This window comes from Mustela lutreola, chromosome 5, assembly GCF_030435805.1.
Source record: "Mustela lutreola isolate mMusLut2 chromosome 5, mMusLut2.pri, whole genome shotgun sequence".
Taxonomy (NCBI): domain Eukaryota; kingdom Metazoa; phylum Chordata; class Mammalia; order Carnivora; family Mustelidae; genus Mustela; species Mustela lutreola.
Genome location: NC_081294.1, coordinates 63,149,208 through 63,176,111, shown reverse-complemented (window position 1 = coordinate 63,176,111; position 26,904 = coordinate 63,149,208). Strand labels below are relative to the sequence as shown.

The 26,904-nt window shown below is 43.9% G+C and overlaps 1 protein-coding gene across 1 annotated transcript in view; it reads right to left on the bottom strand.

Moving 5' to 3' along the window:
- NSG2 (neuronal vesicle trafficking associated 2) overlaps positions 1-26,463 on the bottom strand; it is a 52,538-nt gene extending 26,075 nt beyond the window's left edge. The window contains exons 1-3 of the mRNA XM_059174335.1: positions 26,297-26,463; positions 25,232-25,382; positions 9,807-9,890 (exon numbers count right to left, since the gene is read on the bottom strand). Coding sequence (XP_059030318.1) covers positions 9,807-9,890; positions 25,232-25,360 — 213 coding nt within the window. The 5' untranslated portion in view covers positions 25,361-25,382; positions 26,297-26,463. The remainder of the gene's footprint in view (positions 1-9,806; positions 9,891-25,231; positions 25,383-26,296) is intronic.
- Positions 26,464-26,904: the final 441 nt, after the last annotated feature.

Below are 26,904 nucleotides of genomic sequence, written 5' to 3'. Positions count from 1 at the left end.
GGTTGCAAGAAACAGCTAAACTGAAGAGTGGAGGAGATAGGGCAGAGTGTGCCCAGGATTCCATGAGTAATATGGGTTGGCAGGAGGAGTTTGGTTGCAGGAAGGAAGAGATGAGCAAAACACAGTTTCTGAGGACCAGGTACAATGAACAAAGGGGTTCAGATTTCACCCTGAAGGCCAGTGGAACCCTCAAAATGATTTTAAGCACAAGTAAGGAGGGATCACAATGACTCTGAGAAGAGACACACACTAGCTGTGACTTGAAATGTCAAAATCAAAGGCTGAAGCTAGAAATGAGGGTGCAGTTGAAATATATACAAAGAGTTATTTTTATTCTCTATAGAGAAATAACAATAAAGCTAATTATGGGTCCAAAATTGCACCTTGTTTGCCCATGAAACAATCATATTTGTTCTGCTTAGAGTTATGCAGTAACCAGGTAAAAGAAAATTCACATGACCACATTTTCCCCACCTCCCAAGGCCATCCCAGTTTTTCTTAAGCCCCTGGGATCTTGTGAAGTCTTTGGTCTTTACCTTAACTAATTTTTCTAGGGCCTCAAATCTCCAGGAGATAGCTAGGATAAGAAACTGAATATTCAACAAATCTGACACATCTCAGTGAGGTGACAGGGGCATGATTCCTGTTTCTAGAACAAAAAACATGGTGGTAAGTCCTAGACCAGTGTTTCTCAGACTTGGCACCCACGACGTTTGGGGCAGGATAATTTTTCACTGTAGAGATCATCTAGGACATTACAGGATGTTTGGCAGCATCTCTGCCCTCTAACTACTAAATGTCAGTAGTACGCACACACACGCCACAGCTGTGATGACTATGAATGTCTCCATACATTGCCAAATGTCCCCTCATTGCAAAATCATCCCTGGTTGAGAACCACAGTAAGAAAATCAAAGACAGGAGAGCCCTTGTGAACAATCCCACCCGACTGCTTCATTTTACAGATGGGAAAACTGAGGTCCAGAGACTGAGATAGAAGCTAGATTTCCCAACATAAGTTAGAGATTTTTTGGAGACTAGAGATCTTTTTCTTAGCTTCAAGGAAATGTAGTTTAAAAAAGAAAATCGGAAGACTCTTCATTCAAGTCAGTTTCTCCTAGGTGTATATTCATTTATCTTTCCTCTCTCTATTCTCTCTTTCCATCCCTCTTTCTTTCTATCCCTCATATACATGATTCATCCTAGAGTGTTTTATTTATGAATTTGGTTTTCTAACCATAAATGTTACCAAAATTCTTATTATTACTGTAATTCCACTATTATTAGAACAACCACCCTTTCTAAGTCAGCATTTTTAATTTTTCATTTGTTCACAGTGAAGCCGTTGGAGCTCCAGTGGCGCAATCGGTTAGCGCGCGGTACTTATACACAGTGAAGCCGTTAAGGGGAACATATCTAATTTATATCAGGGGACCCTGACAGGTACACCACAAACATAACCATTACAACAATCCTCCGAAGTGGACATTAGCATCCCCATTTTGCAAAAGAGGAAACTGAGGCTCATGGAGGTGAGGTGACTTGCCCAAGGTCCAACAGCCAGTGAGTTCTAGAATCAGATTCGAACTTGCATCTGTCAGATTGCATAACACGACTGAGTTCAAGTTGTGGAGAATCAGAGTGAGCTCACGATTAACATCCAAGTGAGAGTTGAATGTTCTCAGAGAACCAAATTCCCTCCCAATTTCTCGGATCATGGAGCTGAGGAGCTTGTCAGCATCTCCAGGAGGAAGCTAGGCCTCTATGGCAGTTGCTATGGCAACTGGTTTTCTTATAATTATAGAACATGGTGGTGACACACAAGCTGCACATACAGTCACTTTGTTAGGACCTGTCTGCCTCTGACAGTTTCAGGAGCTTAAACATCATAAATTTTTTTAAAAATCACATTTAATATAATCACGCATTGCAGCAGCGGAGGCCCAGAGAGCGAGAAAGTCAGGAGATCAACCCTCCCACTGTGAGATTGGACCACGAGACCAGCCACATGGCAATCAGGGAGGAAAATGGCATTTCTCCCTTGGGAAATTTTGCTTCTCCTTTTTTTTTCTTTTTTGGATCAATGCATTTCAGGGCTTGGCCAAATAGTGTATTCAAAGAAAAGAAAGAAGGAAAGAGCCAAAGCAAAATTAGCCTAATTCTTGGCAAATAGCAAGGAAAGGCCCCAAAATTTAGAATTCTAACAACCACTTTTCAGTTTAGTGTAATTTAGCCAATTCCCCAAATGTGCAGGGTTTCCCAATTTGGAAGATATCTTATGACAAAAGAGCACATACACACACTCACACATACACTCAAAAACATCCATAGTCACCCACACCACTCTGGGTCAGAAAAGCCTGATTCTGCCCCTTGTTGGCTGTGTGATCTGAGGTACCTTAACTAACCTCTCTGCTCCCCAGTTTTCTCCTCTGTATATCAAAAAAGGTGCCTCCTTCATGAGTTAAAGTAAAGATGAGATGGAAATTGAATAGCAAACTACCTGATACATACAGATGTTCAATAAGATGAAAGTTATTAATTAATTACAAATAATTGTAAATACTGCTTTACTTTCTCCAAACATCTTCCTCTTACTACCCCCACATGGGATTCAAGAAAACATTATGAAGCCCTGCTTTCAGTGTTACTGTCAACAACCCAACCAGGTTGCCGGAGAACTCTGCCAAGCAGAGACAGCTACAGGGACCATGGGTAATGCTGGGATCTTGAGACTCTCAGATGAGAAATGACTTGGGGAATTGAGGACTGGTTTCTGTAAGTGATAGTTGAGCTGGGTCATCAGAGAACATGGAATAGAGAAGAAGGAAGACTGTGCAGGCAAAGACCAGAAGGTGGGAAAAGGTATAGTGGCTTTATAGAAGTAAGAGAAGGCTGAAGTTCCGAGGATGTAGGAGGTCAGTGGCACAGGGACTGGAACTAGCAACAAGGACACCTTTCGACAAGCCTGCAATGCCATAGTAAGGACCTCATGGTGTTGCCTGTAGGAAGTGGGGAGGCAAGATCAACGATCCAATCTGATGTTGCTCACAGTGGGTGGAAGGGGTGGGATGGAGATGGAAGGTCAAAAGCTAGCACAGTGGAAAGGGTGAGTAAGGAGGGACAGGTGTGCCATGGCAATGTCAGTTGAGACGGAGGGCTCACGGAGATGGCATGAGGCAAGCTTCCCACTGATGCCTGATCTAGGTAGATGCATTCCATCCGGTCAGATGACCAACTCCCCGGAAATGTAACTACTGTGTAAGTATAAGAAGCAGCTACATTTACTGAGCTCTCATGGGACAGTGTTAGTTTCTGCTATTTCAGCCCTCATACCAGGCTTATAATGTAGATATCACTATCTCATTTTACAGCTGCTTTAGTTCACAAAAATCCCCAACCAATGTATTCCCCTTCTTCCATATTTCCTTTCCTATTGCTTCGGGGGTGGGGGTGAAAATCTGTCTATGTTTGCCCATTTCCATGGTGTAAATACTCCCACTATGTTTGGCTACAAGCTTGCAACGGCTTAACTACTGGCTTGTAGACTTTTGATAACTGGCCCCCAGAAGAGTGTGTAAGCCAGCTCCAGCTTCCGCTGAGAAGTCCCATAGGAAAGAAGAGTATTCACTAAACTCTAGCAACCTTCTTATATATCCAACATATTAACAAGTCACTTGCTTTATTGCAGTGTTTACTCACCAGCGTCTGTTTGAATAAACAAGCATGAAAAGTCAGCAATTAAAAGCAGCTTCAGTTACTGAGCTGTGGAGTGGTCCTTGAGCCACCCAGTCACCCAGGCCTTCGCTGAAACCCTGAGTACATTCCTTCTGAGACAGCACCATGGGGGTTTTTGTTTAAAAAAAAAAAAAAAAAAAAAGCCACATTTGCTTTTCAATGATCAGTTTATAACAATATATATATTTCTGGAAGTTACTCTAACAGTACCTCTATCAGGCCTAGAGAAAGCACCCAGACAAAAATATAGGCCAGCATCTTTATTCTGATTTTCAATAAAACCCTAGCCAGAAATGCAATAATAAACATCAAATATGAGAAGGACCTTTCTCCACCAAGTTCTCAGATGCAAATTTTTTCCTTCCATGCCAGATAATGACTCTGCTCTTAACCCAGCAGGCAACGTTTTTAATAACTCACCTAGAATGTTCCTCAGAATAAAAAATTAAAATAGGAGAGCAATAAAAACCAAGACAACAGATAATAAAGTAAAATGTCTTATCTCCATTTGCTGCTGTCAACAAAGATTAGAATCCCACCCAAGGAAAACAGCCCCTGGGGTTTTGATGAAACGCTGGCAGAAGCAAATGGCAAACGTATAAACGCGGTCTCACCTCCCTCAGAATGTGGCATCAAGAAGAAGACATTTATGAGAATGTGTCATCGTCAAGAAGCTTAGGAACAGAGATAAGGCACTGATTTTAAATAAAGATATTGAAAACGAGGCAGCCAGAGCTCCAGTGTTATTTAAATGCAGAGTTTCTCGGTCAGCCAGGGGGGTTTTTTTGTTTACTCATTCACCTGTTCGTTCAGTTATTAAAGTCATCTTTTGGTTCCTAAGGTAGTCGGGCACTGGCTAGGCTCTTGGGGTGCAAAGACAAGAAAGACACCATCCCAGTCCCACATCAGTCGGTAGGTTGATGACGTCAATACTGTGTAGCCGGTGCTAGAATGGAGGCTCGTACAACAGGTGCAGGAAACCAAGGAGGAGGGACAGACCATGGGGCCAGCTGGCAAGACCGCAAAGGACAGGAGCCATTTGGGTTGGGTGTTGAGGGGTGAGTAGGGAATATGTGCAGTGGTGAAGACAGGAAAGGCATTCCAGCAGGAAGGGACAGCATGAACAAAACCAGGGAGTTAGACCGTGGACAGTGTCGTAAGGAAGTGCTTTGGGCAGTCAGAATACTTTGGGGAGAGGCAGGTGAGGGGGGGAGGTGCTGTGGAAGGGTTTTAAAGGTGGCAAAGCCCTTATAGGATATTCGCTTTAGGAAGAATCCTCCTCTGCGGTGGTGAGAAGAATGGACTAGAGTCTGACAAAGGAGGCAGAGGGATCCAGGATGAGGCTGGGCGATGAGAGGATGGGCGAACAGAGAAGAAGGTACAGTAATCGGAGTCTTTCAGGAGGGATAGGGGCCTGGAGTCTGCCAGCTGTCAGATGAGGCAACAGAGCCTGGCGAGGCTGGTTCTGGCACTGCCCCAAGTCTTTTCCCATGTTAGCTTGGGAGGGGATGCTAGTGGAGCAGAGGCCCGAGACAGAGAGCCAAGGCCCCATCCCTGGCCAGACAGAAGAGAAGGAGGAAAGGAGCAACTGGCAGGGAAGCTGGCTGGGTACCATCCCCAAAGAGCTGCTCATCGGTAGCCCCGTTCCCATTCGACTGCAAGCAGCCTTTCCAGACTCCTGACTTCCTGCGTAGGGTCTGGGAGCCCAGACCAGCCACATAGCCTCCTGGTGTGGAACTTGGGGGAAAGACCAGCCTCTCGGAGTCTATATCCCTCACCTGCAAGTGGGCAATGAGCCCCCCAGCCCCGTGTGCTGGGATCATTCAGTGAGATAACATACATAAGGCAGCAATCACAGGTCAGGAGCAGAGCAGGAAGACAAAGAAATGAGTAGATCACAGCAGATAGATAAACAGTGAAAAATTGCCTTATAATGAATGCACCAGCACCCCATGCAGACCAGCGTCCTGCACGGACCAGTGCCCTGCAGAGCACCTTTCTTGGCAAAATCCGCTTTAGAGTAACATGCAGCTCCTAAGACAAGAAAGAAGGAGGAGTGCCTCTCTTCATGTTACTGTCTTCTTAAGTAGCCTGGTGGACAGTTTCTCAAGTCTGTGACTTCTCACAAGAGCCTTCTTGGTTTTAGAAAAGACAAAAAATCCAGTCAGTTCTGTAGCCAGTCTTTCTCAATTCATCTCCCCCCGCCCCACCGTTCTCTCCTCTCGTTCTCTCTTGCAGGCTTGGAGCTGTTCTGTCCAGGTCGGCTCTGAAATGTGAGGTAATGAGTTTTTCCACCCCTGTGAGCTTCTTGGAATGGGGGACGGATACTTCTTCGCCCTCCCCAAGGTTCCCTCCGCCATGAACAAGGCAGACCGGCCATTATTTCGCAGCATCACACTTTCTAACGCTAACTGGGAATTCTCTGACTTCTAGCCCCCGGGGTCTCCAGCACAGAGCTTCATCCTGAGCCCCAGCCATTTACACACAAGGGTGACCCAGCCACCATCCATGGCCCATATGCCCCAGGCACCTTGCACTCAATGCATGTCCCCAACCTAGGCCCCCAGTTCCTACTTCGGTGGACAGCATCCCCTTACCCAGCCAGCCAAGCCAAACACCAAGGAGTATTCTAACTGTCCCCTCCTTTTCCCACCAGGAGCAAGTCCTATAAATTCTGTCTTCAAAACAGCCCATCTGGGCCCCCCAAGCCTTGTTGCAGCCAACACTTTACACCTTCAGATTATCCCCCAAAGCCACGCTCATCCCAACAGATAGATCCTCCACACAACCCAGAGGCAGCTCTCTTTAAGAAAGCAAAAAAAGGCTAATGAATGCTTACAGCTTTATGTAAACAAACGGATTTGCTCTGTTCCTCCCATTTCGTTCTGAGTGGCAGGGCCCCCTGCTCAGCCCTGACAGCCAGTTCTGACAAGGGACTGCTGTCCCCAAACACAACACCACACCCTTCCTTCTTGACCCCCAGGACAAATGGAGTCAAGCTGCATGGGGGGCTTCAGCAGCCCCAGGCCTGAAGGCATCCCTCCTTTTCTCTTAATTGACTCACTTCTGTTCTGGTGAATGGGGAGTGACAGGCTACAGCAGGTGCACGGCTGAACAGAAAGGCTGATCTGGCTCCTCTCTGAGTGCTGGCCTGGCTACTTGCTGGCTAGAGAAGCAGATCACATCACTGCTCCGAGCCATGGCTCCCCTTTGAGAAATGGAGGATTACCATCAGTCTCTTTAAATGCCTACAAGGGTTTGTGGGCATTAGATATGATTAAATATGATTAAATATTTATATGATTTATTTCATAGAAATATAAATATACTTATTAAATATATTTTATATAATTAAATATATGTATAATCATATAAATATAAATATTTATATAATTAAACAGCAACATCACCAAAAGTGGTCAAAGAAGAGAAAAAAATCATCCAACACCGCTGCTGTAATGCAGTCACATATGTTTTGTTTTTGTTTTGTTTTTAAGATTTTATTTATTTGTCAGAGAGACAGAGAGAGAGAGAAAGCACAAGCAGGGGGAGCAACATGCAAAAGGAGAAGCAGATTCCCAGTTGAGCAAGAAGCCTGATGGGGGGACTCATCCCAGGACTCTGGGATCATGCCCTGAGCCGAAGGCAGACACTTAACCAACTGAGCCACCCAGGCGTCCCCAGATGGCATATGTTGATGCATTTCTGCCATGTCCTTTTTCCTCTGTTTACTTGTGGTTTTTTGCATAGTTCCAATCCTGGAAAACACACAATTTGAATCCCTGCTTTCTTCACTCAACTTTCCTTGTGAAGTATTTGCCCAAATTTTTGTGTGTCTTCATAACCATCATTGCAAAGCAACTGATAAATAAGGAATAATTCCATCAGAAGCTTGAAACATGTTATTTGGTAAAAAACATAAATTTTTAAAAATAATTCTACCTTTTTTCTGATTATCAAAATCATGCATGCTCATATCTAATTTGGAAAGTACCAGAAAGTAAAAAGAAGATGAAAATATCAGAGAAGCCCATAATTCAGAGTAAAGGAAATACTTTCTGAGAGAAAGGAAACCTTGACAAACTGCGAAAATAGTCCATCATATGGCTGTGGTCTTATTTACAAAATCATGAGGAAGTTGTTGAAAATGTAGCATTATTTCCAATATTTTGATTTTAGAAATAGCCCTGCAGGGACACCTGGATGGCTCAGTGGGTTAAGCCTCTGCCTTCGGCTCAAATCATGATCCCGGGGTCCTGGGATTGAGCCCCGCATCGGGCTCTCTGCTCAGCAGGGATCCTGCTTCCCCCTCTCTCTCTGCCTGCCTCTCTGCCTATTTGTGATCTCTCTCTGTCAAATAAATAATTAAAATCTTAAAAAAAAAAAAAAAAAAAACAGCAGTAAACATTCCTGTACCTGAATCTGGGCGTATTTCTAATGGTCTCCGTTGCCAGGAGCACAGGTCAGCTTACTCTCTGGCCCAGTGCATATACTTTATGCACCAAGGTGCCCCAGCTCTCCCGCTGAATCTCTGAGCTCATTCTTGCAGGTGTGCAGTTCAGGCTGGGTCCATATTCACAGGACCTAATCTGTGAGCCAGACACTGAAGTACAAAAATAAGGGCAGCCCCTGCCCTCAAAGCAGGCGTCAGCATCCAGGGAACTCCTACACTCCAAGGGATGCATAGAGAGGGGCCACACTCCCTCTCGGGCTCACACGGCCAACTGCTTAACCCAGATTTAGCAGGGAGACAGGGAGCGACGGGAAGAGACCAACATGTTTATCCGCGTACGTACTCCGACCAAGAGCTGTTTTCACTTTCAAAGCCTCCAGTCATAGCTGACACTGAAGAGCTACTGTTCATTTGTACTTACCATGTACAGATCACAGTACCCTGCATGTCTTCTGCCCTTGACCCTCACAGTGACCCTACTATTACCTCCATCTGATACATGAGGTTTGTGGCTTTGTGGTGGCCGCTTGGCTGGTATAAGGTGGAAATAGGGCTCATACCCAGTCAGACTGCTCCAATATCGATCTAAGGAACCACTTGATCTAGTAAAATCATGGCTGATTTTGCCTCTTAAATATCTTTTAGGTCTTCCCGTGTCTCTCTGTCTGCTCAACATTCTTGTTTCAGCCACCATCTCTTTCTCTTGGGATAACTGCAATAGCCTAATAGCTCCCCAAATTCCCACTTGCCATCTACAGTCCATGGACCACATAAAAGCCAGCGTGCTTTATTTGAAACCCAATTAAATCATGTATCTTCTCTTCTTCAAGTCCTTCGGTGGCTTCCTTTATACTTCTAGCACAAAGCTCAAATTCCCCCATATAGTCTACACAGCCTAGAATTGTCTGCTGTCTTCCCACTTCTCCTGTCTCATATCTGGTACTCCCTACCCCCTTCTAAGAGCCTAACCTCACTGCACTTATACCTATTCGGAGTTGGGACCAGCTTCAGGGCCTTTGCACAAGCTGTGCTCTTCTCAGCTATCTAAGTGACTACTCCACTGTACTCCCCTGAAGTTTCTATCCTCATCCTTGCAGAGAATATCTCAGGACTCCTTCATGAGACTTATCACAATGATATATATTTATCAATCTTCCTAGTAACCCCTCCACCAAGAAACAAAAGGTCAACCATTTGGGTTTTTCCCACCAAGAAGCCAGCTTTTTTTTGCCCTTTGTCTTTTTTGTATTTTGTTATAAACATCCACTGACCAAAGTTTGAGGGTTTTTAAAAATAGATTTCCATCATATTTCCAGGAGATTGTGATGGAAATGTAGAGAGATGGGGACAGGGGGGGAAGAAGGAAGGAAGCACATTTATCAATTTTCAAATTCTCCGAGCATTCCAGAGCAGAAGAGAACATAAGTAGTCCTCATGAGGCAAGGTTTTGTTGTTTGATTAGACTTAGTGAGCCAGATAGTGTGACCTCAAGAAATCCTCCAGAAATAGTCTTATGTAATTTCCCACTCGCCAGTAGCACCTGCTCTACTAGCACAAGGAGTCTTGAGCTGGCTGAAGCCAGCCTTATCTTTACAATTTGTGTAAAGAAACTGACCGTAAATTCAGCGATTTTCGGCACCCGGAACTTCCCTTTGTTCTTCTGTTCAGGCTGATACTCTGTTCTTGTCTTCACAATCACCTGAAATGTTCAACCAGTGTTAGCACAAATGGAGACTTGAAACACTTCTTTTTTCTTTTCTTTTTCTCAGTAGCTAGAATTGTTACACATTCCATAAAGATCAGAAAGTAAAGAATCTCCTTCTCAAACACACAAGAAAGCAGAAAATTTGAATTACCCATACTTCCTATTCCAACAGAGACAGCCATAGGAGATAATTCGGTTCACACCTTTCCAGATGTTTTTATATGCATATATATGCATCTATTAGATATACATGTGCTATTCATATAAACATATATTTCCTCTTCATGCAATAGATTCATACTTCATGAATTATAACCTACTTTAAACATACAATATACTAACATATTTTTATAGAGACAAATACACAATTGTATTTTGCTTTTTGATGTACCATAATATCTCGCTGTACGCATATGCTACAATGAAACCGATGAGCCTCTGTTGTTGAACATTTATAGAATTTTTACACAGTCTGGGTTATGTAAACAAGTTATGATGGACATCTTGTAGACCATCTTTATACATACACTTAATTCCAATTTAACTTAGGGACTTGTACAGAGGAAAACATCAAGGTCTTGGAATCTCCTGTATCGTCTTGTTTTTCTAAAGTCTGCATATTTTGCAGAGGTGGTTAATATCTTATCAAGATATGCTGTCAACCTGCCAAGACATTTATGGAATTCCATCCCACTGTGTAGGCAAAGTGGAAGAGAAAAGAATCTGACAGACAATCAATAACCATGGCCAGTGCCACAGTGTCAGGGGGAACACAGAAGCTATCTGAGACTCAAGGTCTCACCTGTAAAATATGGGCAATAATCATAATCATCATCCCTATTTAGCAAGATTGTTTTGAGTGTTAAGTGAGATGATAATGGGTAATATTTTGGAATTATTTATTATGTGCTAGAACTAGATCAAGCATTTCATATGCCTTTATCTATATACCACTACCATTTCCATTCTTCTGACAAGGAAACTAAAGCTCAGAGATACTAAGTCATTTGTCCAAGATCACCCAGATAAAAGGAAGCTGTCTTCTAACTATGATCATCCTTACTTCTCATTGGAGCTTAAATTAACTGAATCTTCACTGAAAATTCCCACCACATTTTCCTGGAGACAGCAGTCAAGTGGACTGACTCAAGCAAAAAATTCTGCTATAAAGAATGTTCTTTAAGTCTATGAGGCGTGCCATTGACTAAATGTAGCCCGAAAAGGAAAGGATGTGGGAAAGTACTGCTATTACTGAGCATTCCAGTGTGGCACTTACATATGTTGGTTAAGGGGGCTCAGGGACCAGCCCATCTAACACTTCTCTTCCTCCCCATCATCTAGAACCCAAAATTTGCAGATGTCATTTCTGCTCTTGTGTCCTGCCCCTCTTTGTAATCTTCTCCTCCAAACAATGGAACTGAGCCCTGGCTCCTTCAAATGGGAACGTAGGGCAGCCAAATAAGGGTGAGGGTCTTTTGGGAGGTGGAGTGGGTTGTTAGTTATTTTTATTTTCTTTCTACCTCCTGTTCTGAGAAATAGGAAAACAGAAGCTTCCTTGGCACAGGTAATAAAAATAATTCTCATGCCTTGCAAATTTGCCGTATGGCAGGTACTGAACATTTGATATGCACATCTCACTTAATTCTATGCTGTGGGTCAGGCACTGATTCTGTTGGTACTGTAGGAAGGTGTAAGCTCTGTGCTGGGTTTCAACACTAGCTCCACTACTAAGCCTTCTGTGTCTTTGTTTTCTCATCTATAAAGTGGGGCAATAACCATCAATATCTCATTGGGTTGTTGTAAGGTTTAAATGAGTTAATAGAAGCACTCAAACCATTCATTCAATAACAAATGTTTGTTTTCTCACTGCTTCTGGGTGCTGCTCAATATTCTTTTAGGGAAGTTCAAAGCAAGTGTGGAATGGAGCCTGGCCTGTATTAGTCAGCCTGCAGGTCCTCCCTATCCAGCCCATCAAGAGCAACAAAAGGGCTTCTCAAGAACAATGCTGTTCAGTCATGCTCCTGACCTCCTTGTCTGGGGTGTGGGGGGAAGTAGGGAGTGGTAGAGGAATAGAAGTTCACTGAGTGACGGGCGCCTGGGTGGCTCAGTCAGTTAAGCATCTGCCTTCAGCTCAGGTCATGATCTCAGGGTCCTGGGATCAAGTTCCACATCAGGCTCCATGCTTGGTAGGAAACCTGCTTCTCTCTCTCTCTCCCTCACTTGTACTCTCGTTCACTCTTTCTCTCTCTCTCTCTCAAAAAATAAATAAAATATTTAAAAAAAAAAAACCTCCATCATAACAGACAGGAGAGAGATTCTCCTACTGGCCTTGAAGAAATAAGCTGACTTGTTACAAGAAGACCATGCAGCTGGAAGGCAGACTCGAGATGCTGACAGTGACCACAGCTGACAGCCAGCTCACTCAAGAAGATGGGGATTTCAGTCCCCCAGCCATAAGTAACTGAACACTGCCAACAACCTCAGCAGACTTGGAAGAGGACCCTGAGGGCCAGACCAGAAGGCAGCCTGGTCAATACTTTGACTTCAGACCTGTGATACCACAAGCAGAGAATACAGCTACCCTGTGCCTGGACTTCTGACCTGCAAAAACTGCAAGCCAATATATTCGTGTTGTTTTAAGCCATCACATTTTTGGAAATTTTTTGTACAATGATAGAAAACTGATACTCTTTCCCACACTGCCAAGTCCATCTCAACTACTGACCATCTCTTGGGTTGATCCCTTTGGGGCTAGATCCTTAGCCATCAGATCTTGGGCATGATATCACACAGCAAATGTTAAGAAGCATTTGCTTCTTAGTCCTTTCCTCTGCCCCTCAGTTTCTATAAACATTTTTTCAAAAAGTTCAAAACCATTTTCATCATCTCACATAAATGTAAAAGACCCTATGCACAGATGATTATTTTGAGACAGGTGACAGAACTTTAAATATATACTGTCATCATTATAGGCAATACCATTCTAAATATCATATTAAACATTTTGTGGTTGGTTCCCTAGCATCCATTTAGATCAAAAGTCCCCAGATATTCCTTTTGGGAACTCACCACTGCCACTTTGTGTAGCAACCATGTGGTTTTGGGGGTATAATGCCTTCATGATAGGAATGGTCCCTAATTAGGTTAAGCCAATCAGGACCTACTATCTTTTTTTTTTTTTTTAAGATTTTATTTATTTACTTGAGAGAGAGACAGTGAGAGAGAGCATGAACGAGGAGAAGGTCAGAGAGAGAAGCAGATTCCCCATGGAGCTGGGAGCCCGACGCGGGACTCAATCCCGGGACTCCAGGATCATGACCTGAGCCGAAGGCAGTCATCCAACCAACTGAGCCACCCAGGTATCCCGTGGACCTACTATATTTTTGATAATAAAATTTGATTGGCTCAAAATTTGAACCAATGAGATACCAGGTAATATTGACCAGGGTAAAGAAGCCTCCTTGCTCCTTATGGGTGTTCTTCAAAGAACATGCTCTTACTCTGGCTGGTGTGGTAAGGACTTCAGTTCCAAAACTTCTGTAGAGATTGTTGTCACAATAAGGAGTCAAGATGAAGACAAAGGTAGCATATGAAAAAGGGCAGAGCCAAGAGAAACCTAGAGAGATTGAGATGGGCCTTGATGATGCACTGCCCTCTGGATCACACCTCTCTTGAAGTTCACATTGAACTCGCAGTTACAGGGGACTATATATACCCTTTGGGCCTTAATCCAATTTGGATTAGGTTTTACTTGAGGTAAAAAGTTACTTGAGGTAAAAAGTTCTATCTAATAAAAATGTGTTCCAAGAAAAATGAACGGAAAAGCTATTAGAATTTAGTAAGATGGCCAAATACTAAATAAGCATAACAAAAGCAGTAGATGTTTTTTGGCATGAGAAAAAAAAATGTCCACCAAATAAAATGTTCATGGCCACTCTTTTCATAACATCCCTGAGTTGAGAACAATCCAAATATCCATTAATAGGAGAATGCATAAATTGTGGTTTATTCATAAAAATATGTATTCATAAAAATATGTATTCATAAAAATATGGCATGCCACACATATGGGTGAATCTTACAGACATTACTTTGAACAAAATCTGACATGAAATTTCTTTGTATATTATATGATTTCATTTATATCAAATTCAAAATATGTATAGAATAATTTATATATTACTTTATGTTACTTACATATAATATTTAAAATGAATAAATAATGTGTAACATTTATAATTATATATATATATATATCTATATATATATATATCTCATTTACCATTTGCAGTAATGGGCAATGGGCAATGGGCAGCCACTGAGTTTAGGCAGAGTTGGGAGTCATAGCTCTCCTTCGAATCCACCTTCTGCTTTGCCCTGAACCCCTATGACAGGCTGCTTGTGCTCTGAGTGACTTTCTAATGAAAATAGTTCTTTTGCTTTGAGCCCCATTCCTCAAACCACCAAGTTCAAACACAGGCCACAGGTCAGGTGGGTACCTGACCCATGCTGGTCCCCAGTCTTCTTTTCTCTTTAGCTAAGCCACATTTCTCCCAAAAGCAACCCAGGTCAAAACTTAATATTTTAACTTCTCCCCTAAGGAAGGGTTAGCTCATTAGAACCCCATCGCCACATCAAAAGCAGGTCTTTGCCCATTTGCCCAGAACAAGTTGACAATCCTCTGGTCTCTTCTTTGACCTCTCAGCAGCAGGCCTGTTTGCTCCCTATCCCTTGAAATGCTCTTCTCCCTTGCATCCATGGCTGTATCTTTCTTGGTTCTCTTCCTGTTCACTGACCAGCTCTCCTCAGTTTCCCTTTCAAGATCCTCCCCTTCTTCTTGACTTCTCAATGTTAGAATTGCTCAGGGTGAGGTCATGGGCACACTTCCCTCCTACATACTCTCTGAATGTCCACACTTGTATTACTTCCAAGTCCATCTTTATCCTTAGAACTTAATTCAGATTTCATCCAGCACTCAGATTACCCTAATGGACATTTTCCCTTGGACCAACCCTCCTAAATAAACCATGTCCACAGCAAAGTCCTTGTGATCCTAGATCCACCTGCCCCTCAACATTTCTTCCCCAAGTCATCCCCCCAAAATAGCAGCATTACCCATGCCAGTGCTTATGTCAAATAAAATTACAGGAATTCTCCCATGACTCCTCCCTTTCCGTCACCCTCCAAATCCATTTCAGTACCAGCTCTGCTTCTCAAAAACTTCTCTCAAATCAACATATCTGTCCAGTCACACAGCCACCACCCTAGTCCAGAGCGTTGTCCTCTCTCCCTGAGTGGTTTCTCTGGCCAGCTTCTTGTTTCCATTCTTGCCTCCCCAAATTTAGGGAGAAGGGTTTTCTAGACCAAGGGAACAGCATATACCAGCATACGTTCAGAAGACACTCAGGAGGCTGACACGTGGAAGAGCCACAGGGAGTGGTTTTGAGTGGCCAGAGCCCAGGGCAGGTGGAGTGAGGGGTAAACAGAGGCTCCGAATGCCACACCAAGCATCTTGAGCATTAACCTGAAAGCAGTGAAAATCCAAAGAAGGATTATAAACCAGAGAGTGGCTTTCCAGATGCCTATTATAGGTAATGGAGAAGCCTCTGGCCACAGTAGGATACACTGGAAAGATGTAGAGAGCAGGAGAAACACAATCCTCCAGAGTTACTGGAATCGACCAGCAACTGGGCGTGTCACAAAATTTGGTGTTCTGTTCCGATGGAGGGGAGCCAGAAACATTTCCCTTCTATAAAAGAAGATATGGAAATAATTGCTTTTTTTTTTTTAGCTCTGTGAAAGGGAAAGCATAAAAAATGTTAGCCAATCATTAATTGTACCTTGGAGGAATCAGCTTACATAAGCAAAGAAAGAGAGAAGAGAAGAGACATTTGCAAAGAAAGGCTCTATTCTCTGCAGCTGAAAAAAAAGTGGGGAAAAATGAAGCCCTGAGCTCTTGATTAATGACAGAAGGGTTGGGGGGGAGTGGAGAGAGAAGAGGAAAAATCCTTTCTACTCTTTTTATCATTTAAAGTGGGGTTTTACAAATATTTGGAAAAATGAACCTCCAGATTCTCAAATACCATTGCGGATTTGGGAAAGAGATAAATTTGTTTTCATATTTATCCATCGGTCCCCATTGTCCTGTCAGCGGCTGATATGAAGAACATAATTTAACATAATTGGCATTGTGAAAATGGGATGAATTATTCATCCCAAAAGGACCCCTCGTCTGGATATAGTCCCCCTTCCCTGGCAAGGCCAGATAATACATGGTGGTTCAGATGGCGCAATGTACAGATCATAAAAATTTAAAATACTACTTCCCAGGATTATCAATAATAAAGAGGTTCCCACATGGAGAGGCCCTGGGATTGGCAAGAACAATAAATAAAAGTGCAGAAGTGCTGACAAGGAGCAAGATTGTATTTTTATGAGCTGGACTTGCGCAGGCCAAAAATAGATCTAAGCTGTACCATGCGGCTCATCCCTGCTGCGAAGGGAGAAGTTCAGAGCAGGACAGTGAATCTGATGAGCACCTACTATGTACCAGGCACTGTTCTAAGGGCCCTACTGAGAGTATACTGTTACTTCTCATAACTCTCCTCACAACCTTCTCTCTGATCTTCATGTTTCTCCTTTAAAATCATTATGATTCCCATTTTTCAAATGAGACAACTTAGCCTCAGAGAATTCAATCCCTTGCCGATGGCCAAATGACTGCGAAGTAGCTCAACTGATGGTTCAAAGTCAAGATTACCCTGCTCTTTCTTATCATTGTTTTAAAATGGGTACCCAGGAAAGCTTAGGTGGCTCAATCGGGTAAGCATCTGACTCTTGATTTCCATTCAGGTCATGATCTGAGGGTCCTGGGATCCAGTCCTGAGTTGGGCTCTGTCTCAGCAGGGAGTCTTCCTGAGATTCTCTCCCTCTGCCCCTCCTCTCTCTCTCTCTCTGTCCCCCCAAATAAAAAATTTAAAATAAAATAGGTACCCACTACCATTGTGCCAAAAGCTTTACATCCTATATCACAGGAAACCCTCTCAATCACTCTGAATTAGGAATGATTATCCCCATTCTACAGATGGGGAACCTGAGCTTGGAGAGCAGAAAAGACCTCATAACCTCACAAGGCCACTAAGAAACAAAGCCAAATCTTGAATTGAAGCTTCTGGTTCAGATCCAAGTGCCACCCACTAGGAACGTCACCATTCAAGAATCACCACACTCAAACTCTGATCTTGTGGCACTTGGTACATAAGAGGGAATCCATACATCCTGTTGAATGAATAAATCCTATCTGTAAAGAGACAAGGTGAAATTGACCAGATGGGGCTTGAATACTTAGTTGAGAAATTCTCCCGTTTCCCCTGCTCACCACTCAACCCATGCTCCATCTTTTTGGGTTTGAGTCTCTTTCTTTGGGCCCTCAAAGCTTGGCAAGGGCCCAGAACACAGGGCTCAGAAGACGTTAGTGGTAGAGTTGTCCAACCCGATCAACCCTCAGATGGGGAAAACGGAGCCTAGAGAGGGGAAGGAATTTGCTACAGGTCACAGAGCAAGCCTGGATCAGAAGCAAGACTCTAGTAAGGGCCTGCTCACTCCCAGTCTGGGGCTCTTTCCACAGGATCAGGTTTCTTTTCCTTGCTGGACTTTTATTTTTTCAGAGGCAGAAGAGAAGGTGGGCCGATATGGCCTCAAATGCACCAGTCAGTCCACTATGTCCATGACTGTCCGACCCGATGGCAGGGTATAGCACCCGGGGAGATGAGGGACTCTCCATATGGTCCTCTCTAGGGTTGGGGGTATGGGGCGGGCTCCAGCTCCTGCCGTGAAAGGAAACTAGCCACCGGGGCTGGCATCTTTAGAGTAGAGATCTGCAGATCTGTCTCTGGGCCTGTCCTCTGTGGTCCAAAGGCTCAGCCCACTACACTGCTCAGCACTCCTCGAGGCCTAGGGCCAGCCCTGTGCTCTGCAAAGTGATCCTGATTCTGGGACCAAACTGCTGACAATGGTAACAAGCAACAACAGTAATAACAACAGCCTTGCTCTGGCATCTACTTTGTGCTGGACACTGGGGTGAGCAACTCGACATGTATTTTCTCATTTCACCCATAAAACAGTTCTTACAGGAAGAGATTATTGTTTTCATTTTAGCAGCGAGGAAACAGAGGAACAGGGGGCTTAATAAACCTTCCCAGGGTCACACAGCAAGTAGGTGGTAGAGTTCGTGTTCAAATTCAAAGTGCACTGCTATAATGCCTTCCTCTATGTGCAAGGATACCAGTTTGCTCCGTGTGTGAGTGTGAGCAAGTCCCTTCCGTGCTCCAAGCCTGTCTCACCATCTGTGAGAATGGGGAGGGGGATGGTTTTTTTAAAGTAGAAAATTTGATACATGCTCATGATAAAAATAAAGTATGAAAAATATGGAATGGAAGTCTTCAAACAGTGCACCCTCCAACCTCTATCCCTACTCCCTCAACGTTTAATGGTTTCTTGTATGTCTGTCCAAAATTGTTTTATGAATGATAAGAACAAAACATACACACAGATGTGTTTCCACAAATGGGATGACTCCGTGCCATGTTCTTTAGAGCTGTTTTAACGGAGCTGTTGTGTCTGTGGCTCCTCCCACATTAGCACAAGCAGGAACGCTTCGTTCTCCTAGCAACCACTTAGTATTCCACACCCATGTGCTAGGGTTCATCTAACCGGCCCAGTCGCATGGAACATTCCAGTTGTTCACAGGTTTTCTTTTTTATTCATAAGCCTTTGCATACTTGAAAGAATATACCCATAAGATAACTTCCCAATCAAATGGTACATATAGTTTAAATTTTATAAACAATGTCAAAACACCCTCTGCAAAACATTGCACCAAATTATATAACCAACAACAGTGTATTAGATCTGCTCTGCCTCAGTGCTGGCAACACTGGGCGTTATCAAATGTTGTGGAGTCGGGGTTTTTTGTTTCATTTTTTGGTTTTCAGGGTGGGCTTTTTTGTTTGCCAATCTAATAGGTAAAAAGTTATGTTTTGTTTAAAATTATATTTCTAAAATTAGAAAGAATTTTAAATATGCTTCGTGGTCATTTTTATACCTATTCGTTGGAATTGCCTGGTTGGAACCTTTGCTCCAGTTCATGGTGGTTTATAATTTGTCTCTTGACAGTGTCTGAAGAGTGGAACAAGGGGGCTCTGTGAACCTCAAATGTGCAGAGACAAGCATTTTTGCTGCTCCCTAGGGAATGGCTGATGATTCTCTGATCCTGTGCTTCAGGGAGAAAAAGAACCCCCTGATAAAGCCACCAGAGAAGCCAAGAAGACACGCAGGACAGACTCAGTGACAGAAGAGGCATCTCCTTTGGCCACATATGTCCAGGTCCACATTGCTGGATCCCATGTGCCATCACCTTGGAAACCCCATTTATAGCATGTTTCATTTTTACAGTCATCTTTTGAAAACATGAACTTTAGGACATATATTCTGGATATCCAGTGAAAGATAAAAAATTATATCAATAAAGTACCATTTGTGGGGCTTCTGGGTTGCTCAGTGGGTTAAAGCCTCTGCCTTCAGCTTAGGTCATGACCCCAGGGTCCTGGGATTAAGCCCCACATCGCTCTCTCTGCTCAGCATGGAGCCTGCTTCCTCCTCTCTCTCTGCATGCTGCTCTGCCTACTTGTGATCTCTGTCTGTCAAATAAATAAATAAAATCTTTTTTTTTTTAAAGCACCATTTGTGTGCCATTAGACAATTTTCATACTTTTTCCTCACAATAAGCCTAGTATGTAGATATTACACTCATTTTACAGTTGTAAAAAAAAACAAAACAAAAACAAAAACCAGAGATGCTAAGTGACTTGCCTAAAGCCACACAGTAAGAAAATAGCTTAGCTGACATCTGAACCTGGGCCTCAAGGATGGCAAAGCTCATGTATCTTACCATGCAAAATACAGAGTGTATCAAACCTCATTACTGGATCTCCAAATAACTGCATTTTTTTCCTCCCACAAGCTGGTGGGCCAACCTCATCCAGGACATGCAAAGACTTAGGAATCAGTAGATTACTAAGGTTGCTGGCTTGTCGAATACATGATTCATCTGGGGGTTGCCCAGGTGGGGCTGTGTCCGTTTGCGGCTTGCTTTCTGCAGACCTGCCACCCATAAGTTGGCATCTCCCAGCACACCTGTGTGTAGATCTGGGATGCACCGTTTTCTTTTTGGCGTCCTAAGACAGCATTTCACCTCTCTGCATTAGTCTCTGCATCCATAAAATGGCAATAATGGTTGCAACCTCACAGGTCGGTTGTGAGGACATCCGGGTTAAATGTGCTCACTTAGACACACCAAAGGCAACGGGGCCCCATGGGCATGTCCCAGAATTTGGTATCTGCTGACTGATGTTTCAGCTTCTCAAGAGCTTGCATTCATGGTTTGAAAGAGTCGCCCAACTGCTTAGGTTCAAGTCTCTTCCTGCATCTGTCAAGTGGAGAAACCAAGCCTGCTTTAGGCTAGGTAAGGGATGGGGGGTCTCGCTCAGTCAGTACTTCCCACTGCTCATTGCATTCCAGGATGCACAATGAGGCCGAGCAGGGCCCTCAAGCCTAGTGGGCAATTCTCCTCAGTGCCAACCGGACACCAAATCAGCCTAAATGCACCACCTCCTCATTCCCACTGCCATTACCCTAGCTTCCCCCACCCTCCTTCATGAACATGGCAGTGGCCTTCCAGCTGACCTCCTGCCTCCCACTCTTTTCTCTCATGGTCGCATGCTACAAGGAACCAGTCACCTCTGTCTTAGGGAAACTACACTGGTGCTGTGAGGGGGGTACCTTAGGAAGAATGAGGAAGAGGAGACCCAGCGTGAGTCCCTCATCCCTAGGGTGGCCCACAGCAGCCAGAAGAATCTTCCTTAAATACAAATCTGATCCCATTACTCTCCTGCTTTAAACCCCTCCAAAAAAAAAAAAATACACTTAGCCCCCCTGAACTGCTGCTCACCTCCCCTCCCCTCCCAAATCTCTCCCCCTCACTCAGTGTGCCCAGCTCTGCCTATTCCTCCAACTCCCCCAATGCCTGGCCACATACTATACACTCGGCCCTTACTCCTTTGACCACCCAACCTCCAGGTGTCAGGCGAGGCTCCTTCCTCAGGACGACATCGCTGATCAGCCTCCATCACAGTTAGGTCTCTCGAGTCCTATCCTCTCTCACATCACCACTCTGTAATCTTTCCCTAATAGCCCTTCTTTTAGCTTGTGTCTCTGTGCGTCTGTTTGTATGATGGCTTGTTTGGAGTCCCTCTTCCCCACTGGACTGGCCCATGAAAGCAGTGGCGAGGCCTGGCTTTTTATGCCTGGGTATCCATAGCCTGGCACAGTGCCTGGCACATAGAAGATGCCTCACAAGTTGTGCCGGATGAGTGAGTGAGTGAGAGGGTAAATAGATACCTTCCATGGGGATAAGTAAAACCATAGCTATAATTATGGGTAGCTACTGAAGGCGCCCAGGAGAGCTGCCTTCTCAGCTGGGTTTAGGAAGATGAGTACTGACTTAACAGACAGGCAAGAGGTGAAAAGGCCATTCTGGGTATAGGGAATGGCATGTGCAAGGAGGAAGAAGCATGAACCAGGTGTAAGAAACTCTAAGGCAGGGTTTCTCAACCTTGGCATTGTGCAGTGTGGAGGATTTGATCAGAGTGCTAGACAAGGTGGGAAGCTAGCCCATCTCTCTCCTGACACAGGCAGCAATCCTTCCGGTACTAGGCAGGGCGGAAGCATTGGAGGCTAGGATGTTCTCTCTGGAGGGTCACACCCAACCCCCACCAGCTGGCCCAGGAAGACTAAGGAGGAACATGGCCATGGATGAGGGATGTTAAGCTGAAGGAAGCACTCTTGGAGATGGGAGGCTTCTTGTCATTGAGGGCAGCACAGTGCAGAGGGAAAATTAGGGTTTCAGGTGCACTTGGGCAAGCCACTCTATTGATGTGAGCCTCAATTTCTCCACCAGTGAAATGGGAGCACAAAAATCCCCCTCATAGGACCATTGAGAAGATTAAGTGAAGCAACAGATATGAATGCCTTGTGTGGTCCACTCCAAGCCCAGCGCAAGGGCTTCAGACATGCTCATTTCTCCATTTGGCCTCCAAAAGCTTCCCCCCCAACCCTGAAACTCACAGACTCTATACTAAAGTGCATTTAGTGTGCAAATCCAAAGATTATTACCAGTATCACACACCAAGCACACTCTGTATTTTACATTTTCAAAAAAACTTCACATGATTTAATAGTGGGGTCAAATATGCTTCTTTCTAATGAACATTTCGGCTTCAAACATTTACCATCTGACTGGAACCTAACCAAAGAGTGTGTCAGGACTCACAAACCCTTCCATACAGTCCTGTGACCTGCGTCCCAATATTATCATCCCCACTTCACAACGAGGAGGCTGAGGCCGTATAGGAAACTTGCTTCAAGTCATCAGCCAAGGTAAAATAGTAAGAGGGGGGCCGAGATGGGCGCCCTCCCAGAGAGGTAGCTTCAGAGTCTGTGTTGTTAGCTAAACATTTGGAGGACCCGTTTGGCTTCTTGAGTACAATTCACTTCTAACACATCTGTTCTAATGTCAGGGGAAAACTTGTCTACTCTTGTAAATATTAGAAAATCAAAATACTAGCACAGAAAACTGCTACTACCGTTTCCTACTCAGAGAAGAGTAGACAGAGGCCTGAGGGAGGAAAAACAAGTTACACGAGTCACACTGTGGGCTGACAACTGAATTTGAGCTAAAGCCCAAGTCTGTGGACGCCCAGGCCAGCTGGCTTCCTTGCTCCTGCTGAAGTGGAAGTCTCTGGAACAACACTGCCTGGGTTCTGGGTTCTCTAGACATCGCCAGAATGCTTACTATATGCTTTGGGAAGTTACCATTCCATTTCTGACTTTTGTCATCTTTAAAAATTGGATTAAAATAGCAACTTCTTTATTGAGTCCTATTAACTATTGACAGGGTGAAAGAAAAGTGTGTGTGTGTGTGTGTGTGTGTGTGTACACATGCACACCCTTTGGGGGTACATGCACGCATGTACATTTGTCTTAGAACAGAATCTAGTATTTAGGAAGCACTTGAAAATGGTCATTATTATTCTTTTATGCTTATTTTTGTGCCAGGCACTTTACATATGAGCCTGTATCTAACTTTGTTCTGACCATTGTGAGGTAAGGATGATCCCCCCTTCACAAAGGAGGAAATGGAGGTGCCTGGTAGGAAGACTTGGTCATGAACATCAGAAAGAGCCTGTAATGTGCCCCTGTGAGGATGTGCCACTGTAGGGAATTGCATCTTTTGGGATGCATTGCTTCCCCTTGCCATGCATGCAGGTCCCCCGTTTGTTTGTCTTTCAGGTTTTGGGACACACTTTTTGTTCATCTGGACTAAGAACCCCATGGTTATTGTGTCTTTTCCTCTCTAAAGAAGAGAAGGAAGCCCTTGAAGGCAAAAAGGTGGAATGGGAGAATGAAGAGAGACAGAGGCCATGGTATGAGGATGACTTGCCTTGTGTCTAGGGATGGTGAGAAGGGTGATCTCACCACAATCCCTTTTCCTTGCATCCATTTTAGGGACATGCAGATCTTCCAGGTGGTAGCAGTTGGCAGAAGGGTGAAGAATCTTCCTAAAGCCTCACAAGACTTCAAGAAAATATCCCCTTGTTCCTTTCCAATTTCCATTATATCTAGGTTCAAATTCTAGCATTGCCCCTTACTCCTTCTGTCAGCTGGAGTAACTAACCAAATTTCTCTGATCCTTCACCTTTTCACCTATAAATTGGAGTGCATGATCCCTGACTCCATAGGGAAATGTGCACCTAGGGCAGCAGTTCTCAACTTTGGCTGTAGGCATGAGTCACCTGGGGGAAATTAATTAATACTGATGCCTGGTCCTCGCCCCCAGAGCTTCTCATATAATTTTTCTGGGGTGCAGCTTAGATTTCAAGATTTTCAAAGCCTTCCCCAGGTGATTTCTAATATGCAGCCTCAAACTGAGGCTCTGCTACCATGTAGCAGATACCTAATTAATACTGTTCTTTCACATTTCTTTAGTGTTAAGTGTCTGTTCACATTTTATTTTTAAAAGCCCTATCAGTCTCACAGGATGGCTCAAGGATTCTTTATTTCTGCCACCCCCATGCACATTCTCATATTGACAGCCTCTGCACTTTCAAAACAGATGACTCAACCCCCAGCCAATCAGCCAGTCCCTTTATCTAGCTTTGGCTCCTCTTCTGTTCATTGGATAGATCCAATTGGTTAAGACACACAATGCCCTCCTGGAGATGCCAATGAGAAAATCAAACCGATGGAATGATCCATTGTTTGCTCTTCAGCCAGGGAACTCCATCATTTACCTCCAAATCTATCTCTTACAGTGTGCAAAAGCTCACATATAAAACCCCAAGTTCTTTCAACTGGATCTTAAACAATAATGTTTCTCCCAGCTCTGCCCATGGGATAACTTTTGTATCAGTGCCCACCTTTGTATCAGTGCCCACCTCCATTCTTCATGGACTACTCCCATGTCAGGAGATGTGCCATCAGCCACTCATTCATTGCCAGCCACGCCTCCCCAAAGACGTTCTACACTAGTCATGCTATTTCTCAAAAGCTCTCCATGCTTTGCATATGTCTTAAATGTCTTTTCCTCCTATGGTCTATCTGGAAGCTTTTTACTCACCTTTACAAGCCAAATTCAAATGTTCTCTTCTGCAGTTTACCTAACCTGTCCTTCTAGTCCCCTCCTACCCCTAGAGAATTTAATTGTTTCCACCCCTGCGCTCTCATAACCTGTGAAATTCTCAGGTATAGCATTTATCCTGATGCATTATATTAAGCATTGCACTAGATAGGGATTTTGTAATTTGCCTTTTCATAACCAACTTGTAGCACAGAGATAGGGCTTAGCAGGTGCAGACTAAATGCTTGTTGGACTGTATCCAATTCTCTGTCCTCAAATCTATACCAGTGAATTTTTGAAATACCTCCACCTGATAATCAAGACAATGTTCTCTGTCACCATCCACAAGCTTGTTAATATTCATATGCTGTGATAAAACTTCAAAATATATATATGTGAACAAAAAAATGAGTAAACACCACAAACCTGAAATAACACAAGAGATGTCATGTGTCTGAAAGGAATGAATACATTTTACAAGAAAGGAGACATATTTGGCTGAGGGAATGAAAGGGTTTGGAGAGGTGGAATTTTTTGCTGCTTTATTTCCTGAGATGGGGGAAACATGAGGGACTGATGGGGAGAAGAGCAACTGCTTTACCTTTTCCGGAGCAGGCAGCTGTAAGTGGTTAACCTCCAAGGGAGTGATGAGAGGGACGGTCTGGAAGCCATCCTCAACCGAAGGCGGCTTCGTTCCCTTCTCACTGGGGTTACTGTTCAGCTTCACCATCCTTATGCCTTTCTTCCCAGACCTAAGGAAAACAGTGGGGTTCTAGTTATAGTGGGAGGTGAAGCAGGGAAAGAGAGGGCTGGCTGACGACAGAGAAAACAGCAGTGTCCTAAACAGGCCCACTCGGCTTTCAGTGTAGAGATCAGTAATCTATCTATCTTCTGCTAGATTTCATGACATGATTCTCATTATCCAGAAAAACTTCTCTAATCATCAAAATATCCCACCTGCCCATGAGGTTCAACAGCCCCCAAATTCAGGAAAACTCAAGGAAATCCCAGACTTATACAAACAATATGCAAGCTTTAAAAAAAAAAATCCAAGACACTAGAACTAATACAGTCATATAATCTCAGTGAAAAGCTTACTCTTACTCCAAAATTAAATCCTATTATTCTGGGTCACCCTGCAGTATGATAAATTTCACCTTACCACCACACCTTACCACTTTGCTTTTTTATTATGTTGGCTTTTCTTCAGCAATCTCCCTACACCACAATAAATACATTCAGTGTCTCCATGTGTACTGTACCATTTCACATGATACATAGGTTGTACAGGAGATACAAGTTCCTAAAACAAAAAAAGGCTGGCTTGAACATGCTCCTGTTATTCAGCCATGGAATGCCTCCATTTCCTCAATAGCAAAGGGCCATTTTTTTTTTTTTTTTTTTTTGCTTCCATGGAAAGTTAGCAACCCCCGTATTGCAAGATTGCCAACTAAATAAACAAATCACATTTATTTCTCTCAAGCTTCCTTGGAAGTCAAACGGTGCTCCCACCCCACCCCTAGAAAACCAGACCACTGAATTTCTCTTGTCAATCTTGCTGGTGGAAAATTATTAGACAGAATAGGATTGTTGTGGAGATGAAAGGGATGGTAAAGGGTCGGAGGATATTGAGGAGTGGTTATAACAAAAACAAATGCCTACTTACTGTGATGCACTCTTGGGGGGTCAGAGCAGATTCAAGCCAATTTGAAGAGGAGGAGGACGGCCAGGAGTCCTCCCTCCTCAGCCCGAGCTTGTGGTGCTGAAAGGACAGCGCCTTGCCTGTGTCTGGATTGGGAGTTTCTGAGAGCGAGGCGCAAGCGAGAGGGGAAGAGCTCCTGGCAGCTGCCTGCCTGCTCCCTCGCTCGCGCCCCCTCCCACCGGGGAACGGGCTCCCACACCATCTGTCATCTGGCACCACCTGCTGTTTCTCATGCATGGCCACAACCAGGGCATGGCACAAAATTGGTTTCAAGAAAGTGGGAGGGATTCTGGACATTATAATAATAATAACCATATAGTAAGTAACCCTTGAGCCTTTAGAAAAACAGAAGAAGGAGACCTATTCATTAGAAGAGATCACTTTTAAAAATCTCCCAGAGCAATATAATGAAACCCAAAATAGTTCAGGACCTGAACTGTGCTCTGACCTGTAGTAAGGAGTGAAGGGAAACTTACATTTATTGTTTCCCATGCAGTGGGCACTTTTCCAGGATCTTTCAGACTATTTCCCTCATTCGCAAAATGCGATGGGGTTAGTGTGAGGTGGGAATG